The sequence below is a fragment of the Hyaena hyaena genome, unplaced genomic scaffold (assembly GCF_003009895.1).
Source record: "Hyaena hyaena isolate Hyena2069 unplaced genomic scaffold, ASM300989v1 scaffold_49, whole genome shotgun sequence".
In the NCBI taxonomy this organism is placed as follows: domain Eukaryota; kingdom Metazoa; phylum Chordata; class Mammalia; order Carnivora; family Hyaenidae; genus Hyaena; species Hyaena hyaena.
In genome coordinates, this window is record NW_024080681.1 from 1,787,988 (window position 1) to 1,808,328 (window position 20,341).

General features: G+C 40.1%; 1 protein-coding gene across 2 annotated transcripts in view; it reads left to right on the forward strand.

Moving 5' to 3' along the window:
* Positions 1 to 9,538, forward strand: part of AQP9 (aquaporin 9) — a 46,763-nt gene extending 37,225 nt beyond the window's left edge. For both annotated transcript variants that reach the window (XM_039230649.1, XM_039230650.1), the window contains 2 exons: positions 3,568 to 3,785; positions 8,611 to 9,538. In XM_039230649.1, coding sequence (XP_039086580.1) covers positions 3,568 to 3,785; positions 8,611 to 8,785 — 393 coding nt within the window. In that variant the 3' untranslated portion in view covers positions 8,786 to 9,538. The remainder of the gene's footprint in view (positions 1 to 3,567; positions 3,786 to 8,610) is intronic.
* The last annotated feature ends 10,803 nt before the right edge of the window (positions 9,539 to 20,341 follow it).

Below are 20,341 nucleotides of genomic sequence, written 5' to 3' on the forward strand. Positions count from 1 at the left end.
TTACATATTAATTAATAAATATTTAATCTGCACATGAATGAAGTTATGGTGATATAACGTTATATTCAATAAAAGGATGACTTTTCTAGCAATTGGTGCTGGGCTAAATATAGACCCTTTTGTCACACGACAAGCCATTAGGCCCATCTAGTGGTAGGCCTGTCTGGGTAACTTCCAGGGCTGGAAAGCTTGAATCCAGAAGATTCAAACACCAGAAGATGGACATTGTGGGATGTGTCCCCGTTAGGGTCCTTTCCAGCTTGGAGACTAAATTAGCCAGTTGGAAACCAGGAAAAACTGGTGTCATCTGAAGGGAAGGAGCAGGGGGTAGCTGTTTCACCAACTTGGGACAGCAACACAGAAAAAGATGGGAGAGGAGAGGATGGCGGTGGGGGAGCAGACTGCTGGAAGCAACTGGTAGGGGTCCTTTACCCCTCTGGGCATCAGTCTCTAATAAGTGAGAGAGATTGGCCAGGTGATAAGAGCTTCAAAGTGCCAGGGGAACAGGGAGGGTGGGAACTGTTCACGTTGACTGGAGCAGTCAGTTTCTGAGTCAGTAAGGGGCACAAGGGGCTGCCTCAGAATGGACTCTGGGATGGAGAACAGTTGGGTTTCTCAGGAATCCTGCTTGCCATTAAATTCAGGCGCAGTTTATCTTATATTAAAGAAGAGGGAATCCGAGTCAAGAGCTGCGGAGGGACCTTTAGAGATTTCTCCTGTGAATTCAGGTCCTTTCCATTAGCGGTAAGAGAGAAAGAATGCTGACTTTCTCTCGCAAACCCTGGCTTGCATCGAAAAGGGCAGTGTCTTCATTCCACACTTCGTTCAGTGTGGTTTGGACTCACAGCCACCTCCCTGTGCTCTCGGGCTGTTCTGAGAATGTGAGGAGCGAAGTGAAGCCTCCAGCCCTACGTATTTACCTGAGTCCTAGAGCAGAGCTGTCCTCTTTGCTTCTCCTGAGAGGTAGCTGGGGCCAAGCCATCCCTGATACACAGCCGCTCCAGGGGCGGGAGACTGGCACAAGTCTCCCTCAGAATTCTGCAGTGTGCTGGGAGACGGGCCGGCCCTGCCTCTTCCCGGGCATCGGCCCCAGAGCAAGTCACTCAGAACCTTCTGAAGCCTCAGGTTAGTCTTCTGATAAATGGCATTGGTGATACCTGCATACTACATGGTAGGTAGCAGTAAAATCTCTCAACAAACAGTTATTTTTCTACCTTTAGCCAGCCCTCTCTCCCTCCTAATCTTGTTCTTGTAAAGCCATCTTAGAGCATGTTACATGTTCTTCTGATTCCTGTCTGCAAGACATGCCCCCAAGTATCCTGGTGACAAGAAAATGCTTGGTCTTCTGGTCATTGGAGGTCCAGCCTCGCTGAGGGCTGCCATCTCTTACCCGATGCTCAGCCCCATATCATCTCCTAACCCTCAGTCACTATGTTCACTTCGTTCGCCTTTTCTCAAAGTGAGTCGCCAGTTTCTCTAAGGGCCGTGGGTTTAAGCCAGTTATTTTGTATAGCTAAGTAGAGAAAACGAATATTAGCAAACACTGGTGCTCCAACCTTGAGTGACTCCTGAAGGCTCTGTATTCCTTAAACTTTGCAGGGAGTTTCAGAGAGTACCAACTGTTAGTCGGTGGACACACAACAGAACTCTGGCCACCAGGGCTATATTTCTGGGTCAACTGATCTCAAGCTTACTAAATTGTTTAGCTCTAAATAGTGTTCAAGGATATTCCGCAATTTAATTAATAAACAACCATTCATTCAGCCGGTATTTGTTGGTATCTACCGAGCCAGATAGAGCTCTATGCTGTTCCTTCTTTAAGAAGTTCAGGGTCTGGGGGCGCCTGGGTGGCTTGGTCGGTTAAGCGTCCGACTTTCGCTTAGGTCATGATCTCGCGGTTCGTGGGTTCGAGCCCCGTGTCGGGCTCTGTGCTGACTGCCAGCTCAGAGCCTGGAGCCTATTTCAGAGTCTGTATCTCCCTCTCTCTCTGACCCTCCCCTGCTCACGCTGTCTCTCTCTCTCTCGCCTAGAAATAAATAAAAAAAAAAAAGTTCAGGGTCTGGTGCCCAATCTGACAAGTAAGCAGATCCCTCTGTAGTTTGGGTGATCAGGGCTGCGATAGGAGTAAAGTCAGAATGAAATGGAAGCCCAGAGGCAGAAACTTCTATCCCGCCTGGGAGAGTGGGGAAAGACTCCAAGGAAGAGCGCTCTTTGGAGAACATGATTCTTTGAATACAAATACAAAATCTTCTTGTTTGGAAAAACAGATGAAATGATGAGGAGATACAACTCTAAAGAATTTGTTGCTAGATTCTTCTGCTCATGAGCTGTGTGCCCTTGGGCAAGTTTCTTAGCCTGTTTCTCCCCAAGGTTCCTCATCTGTAAACTGAGAGTAATGGGCAATTGCCTGGCTCAGTCAGTGGAGCATGCAACTCTTGATCTTGGAGTTGTGAATTCGAGCCCCAGGTTGGGTATAGAGATTACTTAAAATAGTAATAATAACAATAGATTTATCTGATGGGTTATTATGAAATGCTAATGAGATAAACATATGAAACACCTGGCAAATAACAGGTATTCAGTGAATAGTATTCATCAGTTAGGTGTTAAGTATGAAAAACAAGTTTGGAAAATAGAAAATAGTGGGGAAAATACAAACTAGAATGCACCATTTCAGAATACTTATTATTGTATTTCTTATAATATTTTCTTACAATAGTTCTCTTATGTATGTTTTTTTAAATGTAAAATACAATGTGCATATATTTTTTACTTAATATCATAAGCACTTTTAAATATTATCACATGGCTTTTGTATTTATTGTTTTTAATGGCTGTTGAGTAGACCATAAATAGACACTCCTTCATTATTTTTAGCTCCTTCCCTGTTTGACGTGTTTCTAGATGTCTTCCAGTTTTTTAGTACTATAAATAATGCCGAAGTGAACTTGTTTGTTTTATGACTTTTTTTCATAATTTAAATTATTTCCATGGTATGGTTTTCAGATACCTAGCTGGGTCAAACTGAATAGATAATTTTATGGATTTTTTTTTAATGCATATTACTAAATTACTGCTGAATTTCCTTTTGAGAGTGGTACGTTTAGTTCTATCACTTCCCTAACGTTTAGTACTGTTTGCATTTTTCCATTACGAATCAGATTTTCCCACCTATTTGTTTCTTAATTCTATTTTTCTCTTAAGAATTTTCTGTCCATTTCCTTTGCCCATTTATCCATTAGCATCTTACCAGTTGCCTGAGGGCCTAAGTAGTAGCTTAGCTGGATGGTGTAGTGAAGGTAGCAGTCTCCGGAGCAGAACTCTCTGGGTCCACACCTGACTGCTGCTGACCGAGTGTGACTTTGGCACATAGCTAATGTGTAAATGAGGATGATACTCACACCCACATCTAGGATTGCTGTGATGAGAAGAGAACCTGGCACAGTGTGCTCACTAAAGTGTGTTAGTCATTACTAGGTTTGTTTTTGAATAAGAGGGGGTAAAATTTGAGGTGAGCAAATGAACAGAATACAAGTTCACTCCCTTGTGAATTTTCTCCCTCTGCAGGTAGTGGCCACCATGTTCCTCCTCATGATTGTCTTTGCCATTTTCGACTCCAGAAATTTGGGAGTCCCCAAAGGCCTAGAGCCCATTGTCATTGGCCTCCTGATTATTGCCATTTCTTCCTCCTTGGGACTGAACAGTGGCTGTGCCATGAATCCAGCTCGAGACCTGAGTCCCAGGCTTTTCACTGCTTTGGCAGGATGGGGGTTTGAGGTCTTCACGTAAGTAACAGCGGTGTCTGGGGAGAAAGATTCATGTTGCACCTCACTGGGAAGGCTGTGGTTGGACTACAGAAGTCCAGGAGAGTTCAGATGGGAGTGCGGAGGGTAAGAGCACACTCTGGTCATCAGTGTGGGACATTTCACTAGTGATGATATGGGGTGTGGTGGGGGAGGGATGAGGCAGACAAACATGGGCACAGATAGACAGGGAGGGAGAGAGAGAGAGAGAGAGGCTCCAGGTAAATTCCAAAGAGATAGGCTTGCCCTATATAATAATAATCGGTATATGGTTTTATGGGAATATTTTGGTTGTATAACTTGTCTTCAGATTCACTTTGATACAAAGTTGGGGCAAGAATTTATATCTTCCAATACTACTACAGGGCTCCTTCTAGAGAATTGTGCTATGTATGCTTCACTCATTTAGCATATCTCTACTGAACACTGTCTGTGCTGTGGTCACTGTGCTAGATAAGGAAATTTCAAAATCACCTAAGACACTAGCCTTGAGCAATATAATAAGTGCTCTGGCAACTTCTAAAACCAAGTGCTGAGGGAATGTAGATAAGTGGGTGACCAGGAGAGCCTGGGTAGCTCAGTCGGTTGGGCATCTGACTTCGGCTCAGGTCACTATCTAATGGCTTGTGAGTTCGAGCCCCATGTCGGGCTCTGTGCTGACAGCTGGGAGCCTGGAGCCTGCTTCAGATTCTGTGTCCCTCTTTCGCTCTACTCCTCCCCTGCTTGTGCTCTGTCTCTCTCACTCTCAAGAATAAATAAAACATTAAAAAAAATTTTTTTTAAAGAGAGTGACTAGATAGCTATGCCTGGGGAAATTGGAAAAGGCATCAGTGAAGAAATGAGAGCTGACTTGGGTCTTGAGGTATGAATAGGAAGTCCCTGGTAGAACAGATATAAAAGAAAGCCTGTGTACAAGAAATGGCATGACGCCATGCTTTCTACCTCAGAATGTGTGAGGAAATACGCCAATTGTTGGGACCAGTCTTCTAGGACACACTGTACCCATTTCTTCCTTCCCATTTTTGCCCCATAAAATCACAGTGGTCAGTCCCCATCTATTATCACATCTCTCTCTGAGAAAGGAACTCACTTTGGTTCATCAAGAAACAGGGCTCCAACACAGAGAAAGAGAGGCCAGAGAGACGCATGTGAGGAAATGTTAGTTTAATACTTGGTGAGAAGTATTCTCTCTTGGTGAGAAAAGACTTGAGCGTTTCTAAATGCTGACATATAGTCACGCACATGTGATGACTTATTTAAGTGTAGGTTTGGGTTGTCTTCACCAGTGTGAAAAACTAGCTATTAAAATAACTGATACCAGTCATATCACCACCATAGACAGGGCTGAGAGCTGCTAGAATATAAGCATCCTAAGGACAGGGACCTGGCAGCTTCCTCATTGGTGCACCCACAGTAACAAAACTAGAGCCTGGCATATAAAGAGTTTCATAGAAGTTAATAAAAGTATGAATGAAATAATGGGTAAACACTATATGCCAGACATGTCCTAAGAGATGAAGGATACAAAGAAAATCGAGCCACATCCCCTCTCTTTAAGAAACTAGTAATGCAGTGAATTGTCTAGAGCAGTGGCTCTCAACCAGAGGTGATTTTTTCCACCCAGAGATATTTGGCAATACCTAGAGACATTTCTGGTTATCACAACTGGGGAGGGTGGAGATGAAAGTCATTACTGGCATCTAGTGAGTAGAGGCCAGAGATACTGCCAAGCATCCCACGGTACCCACGACAGGTCCCCACAACAAAGAATTATTCAGACAAATTGTTAACAGTACCACAGGTGAGAAGCTCTTGTTCCAGAATGATAACCACTAGAACGTCCCCAACTAGGAAGGATCTTTTGCATTCTTCCAACAGAGAATGAAAAACATATGTCAGAAAGATTCCCAGAGCCCAGAATTAACCGATGAGTTTTGTTATTTCCACCTTCCTGAGCTTCATTCTAGGAGACCACTGCCCCCATGACCAGGTCACCTCAGTTAGCTCCACACAGACCCTGGAACAAAGATGCCTCAAAGGCCTGCCTTTGAGCTCTGCTTGGTGATTCATCCAAAGCTCTAAGAGTGATGGTGGCTCTAAGATAGGCAGAGACCTTGCCTGTTCTCTCTCAGTTTTATTAAGTGTAGGCAGGAGATCATGTCCATGGCAAAGTCCTACAATCATTTAGTGCTGAACTAAGCTCCATGTCCCTCTGTGTCAGGGTCCCTTCCCTTCATGCACTCATTTATTCATCCATGCAGCTACCTGAGCTCTTATTCAAGGAGCTGTGCTAGAGATGACAAAACCCAATTGCTGTCCTTCACCTTTATTTACGTTTTGTTTCAGAGGGGTTAGCATAGGCTCTTAACCCAAGGTGAAGTTGTCAAATGCCATTAAGGAGAATTGACTCATTAACACCAAGATTTGAGAGGTTTTCAACTCTAAGCTTAGGAATTACAGGGGTGGAAGTAGGGGCATTTTATAGTATTTGGACATTCTTAAACAGGGGACAGAGAGGCTATTTCAGGCAGAGAGGCTGCTATATACAAAGACAGAATGTTAGAATAACACGTGATCTAGTCTAGCTGAAAGGATGCATGAAGAAGCCTGAAAAGAACAACTCTTGTTAGATCACAGAGGATCTAGGCTCCCAGAATGAAAAAGTCAGGTTTGGGCTACTCCCTATTCTGTAGATTATGGGAAGTAGCAAAAGATTTAGAGCAGAAGTTTGACGTGTTTGGAGCACCAATTTACCAAAATTAGTCTGACATCACTACATGGATAAAGAAGAGACTAGAGGATCAGAAACCAGTTAGGAAAGAGCTGACTGGCTGGTAATCTTCGAAAATTCCCAAGAAAACCTTTGAAGGATAACAGGTCTCCAAAGTGTTCCTAGACTCTTTCATCCTTCCAGGGCTCCCTACCCCTGATAAGCATCTCAGAAGATGTCTCAGCTGGGATCTACCCCCATGGTCTCAGAGAAAACCAAGACTGCCTTATTCTCATGGCCTCACTTGCCCCTGTAGGACAGTCAGTGGGGATGATGGCAGAGTGGGGCACCAGAGGGTCCAACAAGGGCAAGTCAACAGACCTTAGCTGACTACTGCTATCCTCTTAAATATTAAGATGTTTTCCACCTAAGCTCTCTCCACTAATTCACATTAAGGAATTAATGACTTCATGGATGAAGGATCTCAGGAGTATTGTTAATATTTTAAAGAGTTTACCCAAAGGAAGGAATTCCTGCTGGTGGTATGTACTTCAAGCAAATTAACACAGATGTTTCCCAATCACAACATGCAAATGATACTGTGGACTTGTAAGACCGGCCAGGCGGGATACTACATGTGAGGACCTTCATTTATGACTTGGGACCCCGGCACAACACATTCAGCACTGACAGAAGGAAGAGCCCAGCCAGTGAAAAGAGGACATGTGTTCTGGCAGATAACTGGGACCCCAATCTGTTAAATGACAGTGAGATTCGCTATTAAATCATGATGAACGAGAGGAAATGGTAGACAAATTAGATGGCTTATACTTGCTTCCTGTGTGTACCAAAGAGAAGGCTCCTAGCTCTTTAAAGCCCATGTGCCTCTCCTAGGAAAGTCCTCCTGGATTTGGGGGCTTGTGAAGGTGCACTGAGAGCAGCGAAAAGTGCAGCATCCTCTCTCCCATGCAGTAAGAGTGACATCTGGTGGCTGCTGTGCTCACCCTCGGTGCTCTTCCCTCCATGATCTAATTTCAGAGTACTTGGATGGTCTGGGTGGAAGAGACCACCATGCAGATGGAAGAATGAAGCTCAAGGGCAGGGCTCATTTTCTTTATTATCCTTTCTAATCCAACTGTGATAGAAACAAACGCCACATGGAACATATATGTAGTTATTAAACAGAATGGTAAAAAGGACAGCCATGAACCTTTCCCAGCTAGGACACTGTGAAGTCCTCAAGTATATGTGTGGGCTCTTGCTATTTCCCCTGTGTCCTCCACATTATCCTGAATATTAGTGCTTCTCACTCCTGTGTTTTAAAAAAGTTTTATCTGAAATGTATATATCCTTAAACAATACATCGCATACTTCTGCTTGCTTCTGAGGATCATGTTCCTTTCTGTGGAGCTATTTAAATCGATTTCCTGTCTTCGAGAAAGATGGTAACAATTTACAAAGGCACCTGCTTTCTCCCAGAGCTATACTTTTAGTATAAGGTACTGTCATTGAAGACTTCTGTAGAAGACAGAATCATGGCACAAAAGCCTTATCAGAGAGTAGCTTTAAGCTATGACCTCAAAAAATAAGCATGCAATTAAATTATATTTAGTAGGTAATTCATTTAACCACATTTCATTTTCTTAATTTATTCATTCATTGACAAATGTTTTCTGATTGTTTATGTCATGGTTGCCCTCGTAGATGATTCTCAGGAACCCCTCCACACCTTTCCGTTCATTATCCCCAGGACTCATCATTTCAGGATTCAAGAAAGGAAGTTCCTGAGTAATCAACCTGAACTATCCCTAGATGCCTTCAGTTTTGACAGTAGGTTCAGGGATTATATTACCTGAAAGGAAAAGAAATGTGGCATATTCTCTCAAGAGTACTAATAGGAAAACAGAATAGATCACCTGAAATCAGGTATATGGAAAATCTAGGATGATGGTTGCCAAGCTACAGTGAGTGTCATGCCTAGTTCTTGCTGAGCTAAAAGGGAACCATGAGCATGAGAAAGACTGGCTTGTTTAGTGGATACCTAGACAATAATTCCAGGAGAAAGTGCAATATCACTAATTTCTCGTTTGATTTCAGAGCTGGAAATAACTTCTGGTGGATTCCTGTAGTGGGCCCTTTGGTTGGCGCTGCCATTGGAGGCCTCATCTATGTTCTTGTCATTGAAATTCACCACCCAGACCCTGACCCAGACTTCGAGACAGAACAATCAGAAGACAAAACAGAAAAATATGAACTTAGTGTGATAATGTAGTAGTGTGCTCAGTCTTAAATTTGCAATTGGCTGAACTCGTATTCTCTTCAGAAAAGATGGCATCCAGGCATCTGCGTTTTCGTAAGACTAGGATGGAATCCAGTCATTTTTTTTCTGCTAGCTGTGTGTGAGGCACCTAACTGTAAAAGCATTCAAGTGAAAGTTTACAAATGCTGACCTCTTCTCCACCAGTTTCCCCCAGAATAGCACTGATTGTCCCCTGCTCTGTTTATTTCATCCTTTGATGGGAATCCTTATTACTAGGTGAGTTCCAATCACTTCAAACCTTGACCACGGACTTATTTGAATGACCTTAGCTGCATTACTTGTATGAAATAGCATTACAAAAGCCTTGTTTTCAAATTCCACAAAGATTACATTTTGAATATCAACCAAAACTTGATTGAAAGACAAAATAGTGATTTCAGTTAATATGTTCATGAATTAGAGTTAACTCTGTAGTTATGCTGTGCCACTATATTTGTATAGATACAGATACTTTTCAAGCCTAGGAATAAAGGAAACAGTAGAATACAGCTGGAAAGCACAGGGGAAGGACGCTGTGGCATTCAGAAACCTCAGGAGACAAGATAAATTTGGGAAACCAAATGGAACTTTTTAATGGAAACCATTTGTCAGATTAATCTCTTGCTCTTTGCATTTTAGAGGGCACCAATTAATTTCCTTGTCTTTAGTATAATAAAATACAACTGTAACCTCAGTCATGAAAAATACATCACTCTGTATTTTTAACTCAAATGTATTTTCCTGATTGTCCACTTGAGGACAGACATTTGACAAGTGAAGTCAATGGCTGCACTGATCCATTATTCTTCACATGTCCTAGAAGTCAAAACTGAAAGCCAATGGATCCTGGACTAGAAGAATCTTCAGGATAGAAGATCCCTGGAAAGCTAGCATTACCTTATTGGGCTTTACAATTCACAAAACACTTTCATATTTATTATCTAATTTAATCCTTATGGTGACTGTTTGAGGTATATGCCATGCTTCCCATTTTCTCAGATAAAGAAACAAAAGCTCAGGGAAGTTAAGTGAGTTGCCGAAGTTCACATGGAAAGTTGAGCCTCGTCTAATGCATCCTACACCTTTCTGAAGATCAATCAATAACTGGCCAAGAATCTTGGCCAGCCCTTCTTGGCTGGCCAGAGAACATGGATTGGCAGCTGCCAGAATGTGTACATCTTCTGTACATAATGTTCCTGGGATCCTAAAATATTAGGACCTTTATCATATAATTTTATTTCCATTGTTACTTATGCACTAACAAAGGAAAGAGGTAGCAATTTGATTGTACTTTTCATGTGCTGAAAAACATTATTAGAAGGCCTCTCTTCCTTGCTCTTGCTACATCTTGCTCCTATTGCCGCTCCTTCCTTCCATAACAATCACAAACGTTACATTTGGGTAATTTCCCCTTGGTCAGGCTCTTCCCTGTGAAGTTCTCTAATTGATGTCACTTTGGTGACAAATCTCCACAAGCTTGTAACTCACAAGCACCATACCAAGTGATGCATCCTCAGTCAAACTGTTAAAAAGCCCAGCCTTCCCAGAGGTATCCAGTTCCCCCAACTGCTTTGTGACAATCACAGAAAAGTAAATGAGAAATGTCTCCAATGGCCTATGTTCTACCATCTCCTAACATGGAATATTTTTCTTGCTCTGACTCTACCTGGATATTTCCTATTTGAAATAAAATTGGTGGGTTTTTAAAAAGTTTTTAGGAGTATTATGATGTCTAAGTACATATGCTTATCCTGTCTACAAATTGAGATCTCCTGGGGAGCTTTTAAAAATTACTAATACCCAGTTATTCTTTTGTAAATATCACAATGATTCAAATGTACAGCCAGGGTGAAGAACATTGACTTGGTTAAACTACATGTTCTAAGGTTTCTTTGAAAACCATGCTTGGTGGTGGCCAGACAATTCTTGGTAGCATTTGCAGGCTTGGGATCCTCATGGATTTGAGGGCAGTGTTTCCCAATAGGGGGCAGTTTTCCCCTTTCCCATTCCCTTCCACCACACCAGCAAGGGGATATTTGGCAATGTCTGGAGAGGTTTTGGGTTGTTACAACTGGGACAGGAGAGTTACTGGCATCTAGTAGGTAGAAGTCAGGATGCTGCTAACCATCCTACAAAGGACAAGACAGTCTCCACCCCCACTGCCACCCCCCACACACAATACAGCATTATTCAGCCCAAAATGGCAATAATGAAGAGGTTGGGAGACCCTGGATTTGGAAAAAGGTGAGGTGAGGAATAAGAGAAGACAATGAAGCCCTGTGCCCTGATTAAAGTTCTGCAAAAACAGAGACACCAAACAAGTCAGAACAGCCCCGGGGTGGATTATAATTATTACAGGAAGACACAATCTAAAATTTGAATTTTCAGTTTGGATTTGGAAGTTATGATTCATGCAGGTGTTCATTAAACACTACATGGTGATTAATGACTGGAATTATAAAGAATGTGTAGCAACATGGATGGACCTTGAGGGTGTTATGCTGAGTGAAATAAGTCAGGCAGAGAAGGACAAATATCATATGTTTGCACGTATAGGAGGATTAGGAGGAACTTGATGGAGGAACAAGGGGGAGAAGAAGGGCGGAAATGGTGGGGGAAAAGGAGAGAGGCAAGCCATGAGAGACTCTTGAATGCTGACAAAAACTGAGGACTGATGGATGTGGGGGGGGGGGGGGGGAATGGGCACAGAGGGGGGCACTTGTGGGGATGAGCACTGGGTGTTATATGGAAACCAACTTGACAATAAACTATTTGTAAAATAATAATAATAATAAATAAATAAATAAATAATAAATAAATAAAAATAAAAAATAAAAAAATAAAAAAGGGACTGAAATCATAAAATATATGTTCTCTGACCACATGAGATGAAAAATCAATAGCTTGAAATTTGGGAAATTCACTAATATGTGTAAATTAAACAACCACTATTAAATAATCAATGGGTCAAGGAATAAATCTCAAAGAAAATTAGAAAATACTTTGACATGAATGAAAATCAAACACAACATATGGAAATTTATGGGATGCAGTGAAAGCAATGCTCAAAGGAAGATTTATAGCTAAAAGAAAAAAGATCTCCAATCAACCTAATATTCTACCATAAGACACTGAAAAAGATCAAACTAAACTCAGGACAATTTTAACAAAACTGGAATTTAAAAAAACCTTAAGAGCAAGCAAAAGGAATGAAATAATAAAGATTAGAGTAAAAATGAATGAAATAGGAAATAGAAAAACGGGTGCCTGTCTGGCTCAGTCAGAAAAGCATGTGACTCTTGATCTCAGGGTCATGAGTTCAAGCCCCACATTGGATACAGAGATTACTTAAATAAATAAAAACTTTCAAAAAAAATAAAAGGAAGTGGAGAAAATTAACAAAATGAAAAATGGGCTCTTTGAAAAATCAACAAAATGGACAGATAAGACTTCAGCTAGACTAACCAAGAAAAAAGGAGTAAGATTCAAATTACTAAAGTCGGATATGAGAGAGGGAACATAATTACTGAACACACAGAAATAAAAGATTTATAAAGGAATACTATTAACTTCTATATACCGATAAATTATATAACTTTGAAAAAACAATTTCCTGAGAAGGACACAAACTATTGAAACTGACTCAAGAAGAAACAGAAAATCTGAACAGACCTGTAATGAAAAGATTAAATTGATAACCAAAAGACCTCCCACAAAGAAAAACCCATAACTAGATGGCTTGTCAGGTGAATTCTACTTCACATTTAAAGAAGAATTAATAGAAATTCTTCACAAACTCTTCCAAAAAATGGAGGAGGAGAAAATACTGTTCAACTCATTCTAAGAAACCAGGATTATACCAATACCAAAATTACACAAAGATATTTCAATAAAACTACAGACTAAAATCTTTTATAAATATTGATGCAAAAATACTCAAGAAAATACTAGCAAACTGAATCTAGCAACATATTAAAAAAAATCATATTCCATGACCACAGTGATTTATCCTAAGGATGTAAGATTGGTTCAGTGTGTGAAAAGCAGTCAGTGTAATAAGCCATATTAGAATAAAAGGCAAAAATCACATGATCATTTTAGCAGAAGTAGAAAAATCACTTGACAAAAATCTAAAGCATTTTTATAATTAGAACACTCAATAAATGAGTAATATAAGGGAATTTCTTTAACCTGATAAAGGGCATCTACAACAAACACACACCAACACTATATTTAATGGTGGAAAAGTGGAATCCTTCCCCCTAAGGTCAGGAACAAGATACGCTGTATCTACTCAGATACTTCAACATTTTACTTGAGGTCCTAGCCAGTACATTTAGGCAAGAAAAAGAAATAAAAGACATTCAGATTGTAAAAGAAGAGGTAAAACTGTGTTTATTTCCAGATGACAGAATCACGTATATAGAAAATCCTAAGGATCACACACACACACGCACGCACACACACACACACACACACGCATGCACACACGCACACACACAAATACTGGTGGGTACTGGGTGCTTGGGTGGCTCAGTCAGTTAAACCTCCAACTTCAGCTCAGGTCACAATCTCACAGTTCATGAGTTCAAGCTCCACGTCAGGCTCTATGCTGACAGCTCAGAGCCTGGAGCCTGCTTCAGATTCTGTGTCTCCCTCTCTATCTGCCCCTCACCCTACTCGCACTTTGTCTCTCTCTCTCTCTCAAAACTAAATAAACAGTAAAAAATTTTAATTTAAAAACACTATTGGATATAGTGTATAAGTTCACCAAAGCTGTAGGATAAAAGATTAAGAACCCCAAATCAGCTTTATGTCTATACACTAGCCACAGATCATCTGAAAATGAAATTATGAAACAATTCCACTTATAATAGTATCAAGAAGGATAACATTTACAAATAAATTTAACAAAAAGCTTTCAAGCCTTGTATACTGAAAACTATAAAACATTGTGAGAAGGATATGTGACTACAGAAGAGAGAGGAGGTGAGAGAATATCATGAGACGGACTTGGCCTACCATTGTTGACTTTGAAGATGGAGAAGCATGTGATGAGCCAAGGATGAGGGTGGCCTCTGGTAGGTGAAAAGAAAATAGATTCCTCCCTGGAGCATCCAGGAGGGAATGCAATCCTGATTTGATTTTGGTGAATCCATGTGGGATTTCTGGCCTATGGACCTGTAAAATAACAAAATTGTGTTGTTTGAAGCCACTATGCACCAGTTTGCTACATATGCCATAGAAACCTAATACTAATAGTAACTCTCTCAAACACTCCCAAAACAATCTTTAAAAAAACAAAGTTGAAGGACTTATACCGCATGATTTTACAGCTTAATACAAAGCTCAGGGAATCAGGACACTATGGATAAGGATATACCTAGAACAATGAAATAGAATTGAAAATCCAGGAATAAACCTCCACATTTACAGTCCATTGATTTTCAACAAGGTGTCAAGACAATTCAGTGGAGAAACAAGTTTTCTTTAACAAATGATAGCGGAACAACATGTAAAAAAAAAAAAGAATTTATATCCATATCTTACAACATATACAAAAATTAAACCATTATGAATCAAAGACTCTAAATGTAAAAGCTAAAAACTATTGAACTCCCAAAGAAAAACACAGGCATATATCTTTATGACTTTGGAGTAGACAATGGCTTACACCAAAAGCATAAACAACAAAAGAAAAAAAAACTGGACTTCATCAAAATTAACTTTTGTGTTTCAAAGGACACCATCAAGAAAGTGAAAAGACAATCTGTAGAATAGGTGAAAATATTTGCACATCGTACAACTGATAAGGAACTTGTATCCATAATATATAAAAAATTAACAGAAATCAATAATAAAGGAAAAATAACCAATTTAAAAGTGGACAAAGGATTTAAATATACATTTCTCCAAAGAAGATAGAGAAGCACATAGAACACACAGAAAGCCCAATAAACACATAGAAAGGTGCTCAAGACAATTAATCATTAGGGAGATTCAAAACAAAACTACAATGAGATACTGCTTCCCACCTACCTGAATGGCTAAACAACAAGTGTTGGTGAGGATGTATGGAAATTGGGCCCTTCATATATTGCTGGTGGAAATGTAAAATGACACAGTTGCTTTGGAAAAAGGTCTTCAATAATTAAGGAGAGTTACCAAATGACATAGCAAGTCCATTCCTAGGTCCATATTCAAGAGAATTGAAAATATTTACACAAAAATGTCTACCCAAAAACTTGCACATGAATGTTCATAGACACTTATTCATTATAGCCAAAGAGCAGCACAAGTCCATCAACTGATTAGTGGAAATAAATTGCGGTTATGTCCATACAATTGGATATTATTCACCCATAAAAGGAACGAAATACTGATGCATGCTACAACATGGACAACCCTTGAAAACAATTTGCTAAGTGACAGAAACCATACACAAAAGACCACACATAATATAATTCTATGTGTATGAAATGTCCAGAACAGGCAAATCTATAGAGTCAGACAGTAGGTTTTCAGGACCTGGTTGCCATGGTTTGGAGGAGGAGGAAATGGAGAGTGACTACTAATATTTACCAGATTTCTTTTGGAAGTGCTAAAAATGTTCCGGATTAGATGCACAACTCTATGAATAATCTAAAACCACTGAATTATACCTTAAAAGAGCAAATTTTACAGTAAGCACATCATTTCTCAATAGAAAAGAATGTTGTGACCATTTAGATTTTTTTTTCCCCCAGTAAGCTCTACACCCAATATGGGGCTTGAACTCACAACCTCGAGATAAACATTTACATGCGCTACCAACTTGGCTAGTCAGGTACCTCTGTCATGACAATTTAAAGAAAAACCTAGAAGCATTTAGTTGTAGTAGATACTGGGGATTCAGCACTCTCACTCCTGTCCATATACTTCTGATAATCAGATCCATAGGGACATATGCATGGGGATGTTTACTGTGTTGCTTTTGACAGCAGGATGTAAAAGTTCATCACTAGGGAAATGAAATGTGGTGGATGCCTGTTATCAACCATCATGCAGCAGTTTGCAGCAATGAGCCAGATGGACATCTTGCACTTTAAATAGACCCTAGAAACAGTGTCAAGTTAAAAAATAAAAAAAGTAAGAAAGAGAACAAGATCTATAGCAAGTACTATTTTTGTAAATTAAAAATACATAAATACAATATATTCTTCAATGGTATATGCGATGCAAGAATATAGCATCTTAGAGTGGCTACCCATAGCAGGAGTGAGGGCTGAGGAATAAAGCCTTAGGATGAAGGGGGAAAAAAATAAATAAAATAAAATAAAATAATAAAATAATAAAATAAAATAAAACAAAATAAATAAAATAAAATAAAATAGAAGCAAAGCCAAGGACATGCAAATGTTGATAATGTGCCATGACTGAGAAGTATAAATAACTCAACTCTCTGCCCTTGAGGTCTAAGGTGAGACAGAGAAAGAGGAGGATAAGGAGGAAGGAGGGAGGGAGGAGAGGAGGGCAGAGAGAAGCTAGTTCAAATACACTCCAAAATGTTAAGACATGTTATCTCTAGAAGGTGGGGTTTATTTCTCCATCTCTTTATCCCTCCATCTCTTTTAAAAACAATGGGAAGGGAGTATTTTTTGTTTTAAAGGGTTAAGAAATGAGGGTGCCTGTGTGGCTCAGTCAGTTGGGTGCCCAACTTCAGCTCAGGTCGTGATCTCGCAGTTCATGGGTTTGAGCTCTGCATCTGACTCTATGCTAACAGCTCAGAGCCTGAAGCCTGCTTCAGATTCTGTGTCTCCCTCTCTCTCTGCCCCTCCCCAATTCACACTCTGCCTCTCCATCTCTCTCCCTCCTTCCCTCCCTCTCTCTCTCTTAAAAATAAATATTTAAAAAAAAATTTATGGTTAAGAAATGGCAAAAGTCTTAGATGGCTTTTGAGTGACATTTAAGGGCACCTTGATACTACAGACAGCCAAAGATTATAACCAGTACCATTCCCTTAGGTTGTTAAAGTGGATTAAAAATGACTGCCTTGTGAAGTGTAGCCCATCACTGCCTCTCTCCATTCTAATCAGATCTGTTCTAACATAAAATTGACATATTGAGTACTCAGAAAGTCACCAGTGACCTGGATCCTACTCAGCTGTAGTCAAATATTATCATCCTGCTGAAGGAAAGGCATCTGATAGGTTTCTATCTAGTCTTACAATAAGGACATGTTTCAAAAGTCTCAGAAATCAGTAAAAGAAAGACTCTCCAGGATTTAATTCAAAACCAGCTGGAAGAACTGGATAGGATAAGCAAGTGTCAGGAGTCTTGGAAATTCTCTTGGAGGACATTTCAGTTCCTCACTTGGCTCTCAGCTGGGACAGCACAGTAACTACCCCCCCCCCCGCCCCCCGACTGGATCCACCTAATACTGCTTACAGATTCAACTCAGACCTAAGATCTGATACCACCCATTAAAAATTTTTTTACATTTATTTATTTTTGAGACAGAGACAGAGTATGAGCAGGGGAGGGGCAGAGAGAAAGAGAGAGAGGGACTGTGACACAGAATCCAAAGTAGGCTTCAGGCTCTGCGCCCTTAGCACAGAGCCCAACGCAGAGCTTGAACTCATGAGTCCTGAGATCACAACCTGAGCCAAAGCCAGACACTTAACCAATGGAGCCACCCAGGTGCCCTTATATCACCAGTTTTCGAGGGGAGACGTAAGGAGCCAGCTCTGGATTTGATACTTTTTAGTATCTCACTATGTCAGCCTTGTGCTCCATCCTAGGACTTGGTACCCAGGTCCTTGTTACTATGATTATGTTCTATTTTTCTTTCTGGTGCCCCAGTTCCCCCACGTCTATAGTGCTCTCTTGCTTCTCCAAGCCCTGCTCCCTAACCCTAGAGCTCATGTCTTCTTAGTGTTGACTGGCTTTCTATCCCATCCGGGCAGAGCTAAGTAACTTCTAGGTCTGGCCCAATCTACTCCTGGATTGACAGAGCTGTGACAGGATGACAGACCTATGCAAAATATGAAAGAAGCAAAAGAGTGGCCCCAGTGGATCTGTCTGATGGAGGGTGGAGCCTCAAATGAGTTGAACCATGTGAATCATGCTAAGAACACAAAAGGTATGAGTTGGGTGCAGGGGTGGGGGACTCATTTTAATCACTGTTTTGAGCAGGAAGCAAAAAAAAAGCAATAGGCCTACAGCTTCAGGCAGATGGTTAGTGTTAACAGATGGCAGATAGAAGTACTATTTTTATTTTTGCTATATTCTTCAACACAGTGCCATAAAACTAGGGATAGGCATATATTATTCAAATTTTCAGAAAAGTGAAAAGAAACAGGTCAATTTTAGAAACTGCAGATTGAGTAACAACTAATTGTTATGATAATCAAACAGGAAATAATGAAATACAACACGTATGGAGGTATTACAAGATGAGCATGGTGCTAACCGTTTTCAGTACATTATCTCATTTTAATCATCACATCAAACCCCTAAAGAAAGTATTATTATCCTCATTTGCCAGATGAAACTGAGGCTCAGAGAGGCTGAATAACTTGGTGTAGCTCACAATAAAAACCCAGGATTTCAACCCAGATGTGTTTAACTACCAAACCTGTGTGGTTGAGACTCTAAAACAAATTGTTTAGGATTGTATAGAGAATAAAGTGGTATTTGTTAGGAACCGACATGAGTTGATTAACAGCCCCTAATGCCAGACAATATTTAAGCCACTTTACTGAAAAGTTATACCCATGAAGTTCAGGGAAGGTAGTACTCTACAATGTCACTGTAAAGAAGAAAGAAGAAGAAAACCAGCTTGGCCAACAATAGACTAAACAGACTCGTAGCTTGAATGATCTTTTCCTAAAAGTGTTGCTCAATCAGTGGAACAAACCTACTCATCAGGAGGCCTCCGGTGCCCTGCTGAAGGACTCTGAATTTTCCCGGTCTCATTCAATGATTTTATCAGTGATTTGAATAAAATATGTATGGCGTGTTTGTCAGATTGCAGAGGACACAAGATATAATTATTATATTAGATAACAGAGCAAAAATTTTTTCTAAAAATCTCATCAAGTTGGAATGTTGAGTGACAGCAGACCAGATGAAAATTATGAAGGAAAAAATGCAAAATATTTTATTCAGGTCCATAGAACCTTTTAGGAAAACATTGGAGAGAAGTAGGCAAACAGCCATCCTGTGACAGATGCCAGAGATATTTAGTTAACTACACATTCAATCTAATGATATGACTGTTAAATGTAAAATAAGTCTGGGACAATGTTAATAGTGTCAGGAAAAACAGACACTATTCCTTCCATCCTCAGCATTAGACAACCAATTTGGGTTCTGGAAATATTTTCTGTGTGGGTTTTTTCAGTTTTCTATTGTTATAAAACAAACCACTCCAACTCAGTAGCTTCATAAATGTTATTATTCTCTCTCATGATTCTGTGTGTTGATTGCTCTCAGTTGTATGTTTCTTCTCTTGGTTTTGCTCGGAATCTCTCTTGCAGTTGGAGTCAATAGGCAGCTGGGACTGCTTTGAAGCACTCCGGAGGTCCTTGGCAGGAACATTCAAGACGGCTTCTTCACTCACAGAAGGTCTCCATGCGCCATTTTATCCTCTCAGGCATTCCCTCCCCAGCAGGGCAGCTAAGCTTTTTACATGTTTCCAAGGAGCACAATGACTCTAAGCATCAGACTTTCTCAAGACTTAGGACTAAAAATGGCACAGTCACTTCTGCCCATTCAACGTAGGTCAAAGGACAGTCAAAATTCAGGATGGGAGAGACTACACAAGGACATAAATCCCAGAGGAATCATTCATTGGAGGCCATTTTTGGAGTCCACTGGAGGAAGACAATTAGGTTTATAATGAATCTTATTTTAAAATTTACATACAAGATGAAAGGCAAATACATTTGGGGATTTTGGCACATACATGATGTTTTATAAGTTCACAGGAGCTTGTTTTCAAATTCTGGGAGGACTGTGTATAGAAGGTGGTTCAAATATATCTTATATAGCTCCAGGGCACAAAATTAGGACTAGAGGTAGGTTTCAACTCAACTACTATGCATCCAACTGTGAACGGTTTGGAGAGAAGCTTCTGTCTGAGCAGGAAGTCATACTAGATAGCTCCCAAGGCCCCCTTCAACATGTCTCCTTCTGTTAATTGTTTCTTGGTATATTCTATCTCCTCAGCCAGATTTTAAATTGAAGAAGCTGGACAAAAATAAATAAATAAATACAAATATTTCTGGACTAGCTTCTGGTGTTAGCTCTACCAACAGTCAGCTGCCACATAACTTTGGGTAAATCACTTAATGTCCCTGGGCCTCAAGTTCTTCTGAAAAAGGACAGGGTTGAATTGTAATCTCCCTTCCAGTACAAAGTGAGGATAATACACAGCCGTTTTGATAGAATTACTTTAAGAATAAAATGGAAATGAAAGTAGATAAAATACTTTAGATAGCAACCAGCCTATTGTCTGTGCTTAATAAATAATTGCTTTCATTATTC